Source organism: Prunus avium, chromosome 5, assembly GCF_965620075.1.
Source record: "Prunus avium chromosome 5, drPruAviu1.hap1.1, whole genome shotgun sequence".
Classification (NCBI taxonomy): Eukaryota; Viridiplantae; Streptophyta; class Magnoliopsida; order Rosales; family Rosaceae; genus Prunus; species Prunus avium.
Window position 1 is genome coordinate 643,888 of NC_142288.1, and position 7,193 is coordinate 651,080.

The following is a 7,193-nucleotide window of genomic DNA, read 5'->3' on the forward strand; positions in this document are numbered from 1 at the left end:
ATTGAAGATGAATCCAAAGAAATGTGCCTTTGGGGTTTCCGCCAGAAATTTCCTAGGAATTTTGGTACATCAAAGGGGGATCGAAATTGATAAAAATAAGGCTAAGGCCATCATTGATGCACCGCCCCCGAAAACAAGAAAGGATTGCAAAGTTTGCTAGGCCAAATAAACTTCCTCCGGAGGTTTATAGCTAATTCCGCTGGGAAGGTCGAGCCTTTTTCATCTTTGCTAAAACTCAAGGATGAGGAGAAATTTCGGTGGGAAGAAGTTCACCAAAAGGCATTTGATTCCATTAAAGAGTATTTGACCAAGCCACCGGTGCTAATCCCGCCAAGATGAGGCCGACCACTGAAGTTATATATTTCGGCCGCAGAGAATTCCATCGGAAGTCTTTTGGCCCAAGACAACGATGAGAAAAAGGAGCAAGCAGTGTACTACCTAAGCCAAATTCTAACGGCCACCGAAAGAAAGTATTCACCGGTGGAGAAACTTTGTTTAGCCTTATACTTCACCACAACCAAGTTAAGGCACTATATGTTGCCTTCCGTGGTGCATATAATCGCAAAGACTGATTTGATCAAGTACATGCTCACTCGACCAATCATTAGAGGGCGGATTGGAAAATAGACGATGGCATTGGCAGAATTCACCTTCCGATACGTACCTCAGTAGGCCGTCAAGGGGCAAGCCTTGGCTGATTTCTTGGCCTCTCACCCTTGTGTTGAAATAGAAGATATGGACTTCTTCAAAGTCGACATGATAAGTTTATTCCCATGGCATCTCTATTTCGACGGATCTCGAACATCAAATATGGGGGGAGTAGGTGTCATCATTGAATCACCCCAAGGATTCCGAGCTCGTTATTCATTTAAATTAGACTTTGATTGTACCAACAATCAGGCCGAATATGAGGCCTTGATCATTGGGTTGGAGATTTTGAGAGAACTTGGAATAAATAATGTGTCAATCATGGGGGATTCGATGTTGGTTCTGAAACAACTATTCGGCGACTATAAGGTAACTAGCCAAGCATTGCTCGGCTATCATGCCTTGGCTAGCCAACTAATAGAAGGTTTTGATGAGGTGAGACTCGCTCACCTACCAAGGGAGCACAACTCACAGGCCAATACAATGGCCCAATTGGCCTCTGGAGTCCAGATCTCTGAAGGTCTTTCTGAGGAGTTATTCAAAGTTGAAAAACGATCGTTGCCCTCAGTTTTTGAAAGAGGAATACCAATGGAGGTGATGGCATTGACTGTAACTTCGGATGACTGGAGACACGACATCGTGGAGTATCTGAAATGTCCAAATGGTCCGCATTGCTGGCAGGTTCGGCAAACGGCCATAAGCTATGTGCTCAGGGATGAAGAGCTTTTTCGTATTGGCTCTGACGACTTACTCATGAAATGTCTGGGAAAGATTGATCAGATGGTGGTTATGACTGAGGTTCATGAAGGAATATGCGGAGCTCATCAAGCAGGCATCAAGATGAGATGGTTGCTAAGGAGGCATGGGTATTACTGGCCAACCATCTTGAAGGATTGCATTGATTACGCCAAAGGATGCCAAGGTTGTCAAAGGCATGGTCCGGTTCAGCATGTTTCGGCTGGACCCATGAATCCTATTGTGAAGGCTTGACCTTTCAAGGGTTGGGCGATGGATGTGATTGGCCAGATCCACCCGAAATCGTCCAAGGGTCACAAGTTCATTTTAGTGGCCACGGACTTCTTTACAAAATGGGTAGAGGTCGTACCACTCAAGCAAGTTACCCAAGCTGAGGTGATAGAGTTTATTGAGAAAACTATCATCCATCGATTCGGATTACCAGAGTCTATCATGACTGACCGAGGAACGGCTTTTGTGGGAGAAGTTGTCAAAGCAGTCGCAAAAAATTGGGGAGTTAGGATGGTTCAGTCTACCCCATACAATCCTCAGTCAAATGGTCAAGCTGAGGCCAGCAACAAAGTAATAAAAGGGATTTTGGAAAAAATGATTGAGAAAAATACTAAAGAATGGCACTCTCTCCTCTCCAATACCCTCTGGGCGTATAGGACCTCTAAAAGGTCTGGCACGGGAACGATGCCATTCGCACTCACATACGGCCATGACGCCGTCTTACCCCTCGAGATTTCGGTAAAGTCTTTAAGGGTGGCTCGCCATGCTGAATGGAGTAAGGATGAGTATAACCAGGCGATGGCTCAAGAGCTAGATGATCTTGATGAAGTTCGACTTGAGGCTTTGGATAAATTAAAGGCCCAAAAAGAAAAGGTGGCCAGGGCGTATGATAAGAAGACTAAAGCCAAGAGTTTTGGAGTTGGAGATTTAGTATGGAAGACTATTCTTCCATTAGGAACGAAAGATCGTAGTTTTGGTAAATGGTCTCCAACCCGGGAGGGACCTTTCCTCATCAACCAAGTTTTAGGGAAAGGAGCATATAGGTTGAGTTATGAAAGTGGTCGTCTCCATGATTCACCTATTAATGGCCGATTTCTGAAGAAGTATTACCCGACGGCTTGGGAGATGATGGAGAAGTAATCTACTAGAACATCCAGAGAAAGCTAAAAAGTCGTAAGAATTCTGATTCACTTGCCCTTTCACCAATTGAAGGCCAAGGAATCAAGGGGGCAATGTTTGGATGTGGTCTCCAAATCCAAGCTAAGTCAAGTGGTCTCCAAATCCATACTTCAGAAAAATGAAGGCAGGGGGCACTACAATGGTTGGGTGATCTTCAATTTTGGATATGTTATAAACAACACAATTCCGAGCAAATTTCGTGAAGCAATCACAATCATCCGAGAATCATATATTAAAATCAAATGCAGAAACCGAATCTGCAAAAATTCACCAGCCATAGATGAACACAAAAGCTGAAAACCCGTTTTGAGGAATCAGGAAAATTCAGAAAAAATCTACAAATTTCACAGACTTTAGTTCTCAAGTAGACGAACAACTTTCATGAAGGAAGTTTTCTGATCGGAGCTCCCGAAATATGACTTCTGGATTTCTGAACAGTACCCTCGTTTTTGGGTCTTGAAGAAAAGGGACGAAGAAGAAAATGAGGAAAAGAAACGCAGCCAGCATGTAAACCAAATACGGAGGTTTTGAACTTGGCTGAAGAGATGGTTTGGACATGAGAGGACCCACGTGGGTTTACTTTGGCATTCCCAAACTTGGTCGGCTGGAGTATTTGGTCTCTTTGCAAATTGGGTGCAAGTTTTTGGGTTGGAATCCAATTGTCTTGTTATTTATATGAATAAATGCAAAGTTGCAGCCGAAAGTGGTGTTCTATTGACTAACGATTGGACAAAAGAAGCAGCAAGTCACGTGGGCAAATTTTGGAATGTTGGCTGCAAAGTGTTGGCTGCAAAGGTGGCCAAATAGTGGCTGCAAAGTGTTGGCTGCAAATTGTTGGCTGCAAAGTGTTGGCTGCAAATTGTTGGCTGCAAAGGTGGCCAAATAGTGGCTGCAAAGATGGCCAAATAGTGGCTGCAAAGAGTTGGCTGGAGGCATTGGAGGTCTGCAAAAAGAAATGAAGGCAAGTGTGTGGTCGAAGTTTTTGGTGATATGCAAAATACCAACATTCATACTGTTGAAACGATAATTTTTGCATCTGTTGGGCCTGAATTTTTCACAACAAAAAAAGGGGTGGCAACCCATTTAAAATAAAATAAAATAAAATGCCAGCTTGTATTTGAACGGGACTGAATTTTTCCTCCCTGCAAGTTTATCAAAAAATATACAAGTGTTTGCCAAGCATCAAACACTGAAGGATAAGCATCCTAGCTGAGAAGTGGCTATTCACTTCAACTCAAACTCCTCAAATCTCATGCTCTATAAAAGAGTCATGCCTACGATAAAAAAAAGGGGGGAAAAGAAAAAGAAAACAGAGACGGAAGCAACAAAGAGGAGAACAGCCGCAGTAAGAAAAGAAAGGCAGCAAGCATACTAGAGAAAGCAAGAGCCATCTCAAGGTAAAATCTTAGTCCCATGGCCTAGTTTTCTTGTTTGCTCACATCTCCAGGTTTCGATGCTCTTGGCTGTGATGATTTCTATCATCATAAAAGGTCAGAGATCTCTCAAGGCATGGCTCACGCTCAAGTATACAATCTACACCCATCTTTTGATCAGTCCAAAGAGAGATTCTTGGCTATGATGATTTCAATCATCATAAACCAAGTCAAGAGTCTCTCCAAGGCTCGGCTCCGCTCAAGATCAGTCCAAAGAGAGATTCTTGGCTATGATGATTTGAATCATCATAAACCAAGTCAAGAATCTCTCCAAGGCTCAACTCGGCTCAAACGATTCCAACGATGTTTTCAAAGCGTCCAGTCCACAACCGACAGGAAAGATTGTCCTCTATGATGATTTCAATCATCATATATCAGGGGATAATCTATTCTAACGGGCAGCTCCGCTCAGATATTTCCAAGTATACAATCTGCACCCATCTTTTGATCAGTCCAAAGAAAGATTCTTGGCTATGATGATAGAAATCATCATAAACAAGTCAAGAATCTCTCCAAGGCTTGGCTCCGCTCAAATAATCCCCACGATGTTTTCAAAGAATCCAGCAAACAACCAACGGGGAAGAATTTTCTTCCATGATGATTTCAATCATCATATTTCCAACAGGCAACTGTATGAAGCGTCTAAAACCAAAGGAGCCCTCACGGCAGTTCAATTGCCTCCCTTCGAGTACTTGCTGCCAGCAAGTCAACAAAGACAAAAAAAAAGGAGAAGAAAGCCAGCGGAGGGAGAGAGAACGGAGCAAAAATAAAAGTGGTGGGGGTACGCTTGTGTGTTGAGTTGCAGAGAGATAAAACAAAAGGAGGGCAGCCAAATATCAAAATAAAAGGAAGAAAAAATGGGCTATGTCGCACAGCCAACTCATCTTTTGGCAGTTTGTCTTGGTTTACTTTGAAAGATGAAAAGAAAAGGGTACAGCAATAGCAAATAAAAAAAGACTTGGCAAAGCAAGTACCACAAGTTTTCTCTTTGGTTTCTGAAGCAAAGGGACAGATGGTTTTCTCCAACAAATAAAGAAATCTCCAAAGCCTTCAATCTGGCAGCATAGTCTCTACATACAAATGAGAAGACAGGAGGTCAGAAGCATGGAAACAGACAAAAGAAAAAAAAAGCAAAAGAAAAAGGAGTTTATGGGGTGGGTTACCACGTGAAAGGCAGGAGGATCTCTTTTTCCTTTGTCTTGGGTTATTGACCTTGGGAAAGCTACAGCACACAAGGGACAATAAGAGAATTTGTCTCTTTTGGTTCCAAGTCACTTGTGAGATTGAAGCCCAGAAGCATCCAATTGATTGGAGGGTCTTCTATTGCTACTGTTGTTGTTGTCCATGCAAAAAAAATCTTAGTTAGTTCAATCAATAAATATGAAAAAAAAAAAAAGGAACTAAAGAATGGCATGTGGGTTACCACGTGAAATCCCAGAGGAGAGGAAACAATTCGTTTCTTCTTTTTGATGATGCAACAGGTGGCTGGAGCAAAGCTATGTGCTGGTCTGGAGAAGCAAACGAAGAATAATATTAAGTCTTTCGTTTTGTTGCTGTTTTCTGGTGCTCATGTGTTTTTATAAGAAAAACACATATAGCCTAATCCTATATGGACAAGAAGTTTACTCTACAGGATGATCCAGGAGTTCCAAATCAACAAGGAGCTTAATTCAGGCTCTACTTGGACAAGGATTCTTATCCTGGGGTGTCTTAATCAAATTAAAAGACACTTGTTAATGGCACCAATCTGTGAGGTGTCCAGCTGGAGCAAAGCAAAGCCTTTGGTTTACTATGTTTTGCTGAATGTAAACAGAAGAAAATAGAAGCCCGTGGAGATGCCAAACGGGAGCCTTGATAACCGGTTGTACTCTCAAAATATTCTTTGAATATTTTACAGAGGCTGAACGTAGTGCAATACTAATTGTGCATGGTGGCATGAAGCCCAGCCATACATTACCAATCTCGCTGGTGGGCCATTATGGGAAATGACAAGTGATTGGCACACCTGTCTTCCTCTACCAAAAGGGTAATATGGCATTGTTTAGAGCCTCTCATCACGCTTTGTGTTCCCATGTGAAGAAAATATCCGCCATTCAATTAATTTCGAGATAGCCACATTATTTTGTTGTGGGAAGGTGATGGAACTTAGAGAGGCCCAATACGAGATTATAAGATTTGGTGGCCCAAGACTTAATGGTCTCATACGCACCAAGCTTGTCTCACATCTCAAGATCAGTCAATCTCAAGCCGACATTCCAAGACCCGACGGTCTCGAATACAATGGGCTCGTTCAGAACAAGTCTCAAGCCCAACGGATTGGCCCATTAAGCAAATCCAGTTGGTGAATAATTGGTACAAAGTCTCAAATTCACAAATTATGGATTAATGGGCTCAAATAAAAAGGGTCCCATTAATTCCCAAATCGCCAAGTGAAGACCCAAGTGGTACAAAACCACACCAAATCCCAAATGCAAACGTCAATTTTATGAAAAATCAATGGGATAATTAAAATTACTCATTATTTTTCTTGGATATTGACAATAAGAAAAATGGTACAAAACCATCAAATTTCCCTCATGGGTCATCTACTCATGAAAACTTTAATGAGATTAAATTCAAATCTCTCAAACAGAAATCCTCAATTAGTGGGTCAAACTTACCCATTAATTTCCAATTTTTCTCATGGGTCATCTACTCATGAAAATTCCAACGAGATCAAATTTAAATCTCTAAAACACAAACTCTCAATTAGTGGGCCATACTTACCCATTAATTTCCAATTCTGTTCATAGGTCATCTATTTATGAAAATCTTCATATTGTCTCAAAGACACAAATTCTTAATTAGTGGGCCACACTTACCCATTAATTTCCAAATCATTTTGGAACTACGCCGGTTTGATCCCACCAAGGGTACGTAGGCAGTCTAGCATACCAATAGACGCAATCGCATCCACACCAAATCCCAAGTGGTACAAAACCACGCCAAATCCCAAGTGGTACAAAACCACGCCAAAATCCCAAGTGGTACAAAACCACGCAAATTAAACAATCTTTTTCGAACTACGTGTGGCTTGATTCCCGTGAGGGATACGTAGGCACCCTGAGGTTGGACTTGGGAGCAGCCGCAAAACCAAACACACACGTTCTGTTTCGTTGTGGTGGAATCAAAGGGTTTTCCCTTGAA

At 42.0% G+C, this 7,193-nt stretch overlaps 1 protein-coding gene across 1 annotated transcript; it reads left to right on the plus strand.

Annotated features, from left to right (window-relative positions):
* The first annotated feature begins 810 nt into the window (after positions 1 to 810).
* Positions 811 to 1,638, plus strand: LOC148294195 (uncharacterized). Its single transcript, XM_088253315.1, has one exon. The coding sequence runs from the start codon at positions 811 to 813 to the stop codon at positions 1,636 to 1,638; it is 828 nt and encodes a 275-aa protein (XP_088109441.1).
* Positions 1,639 to 7,193: the final 5,555 nt, after the last annotated feature.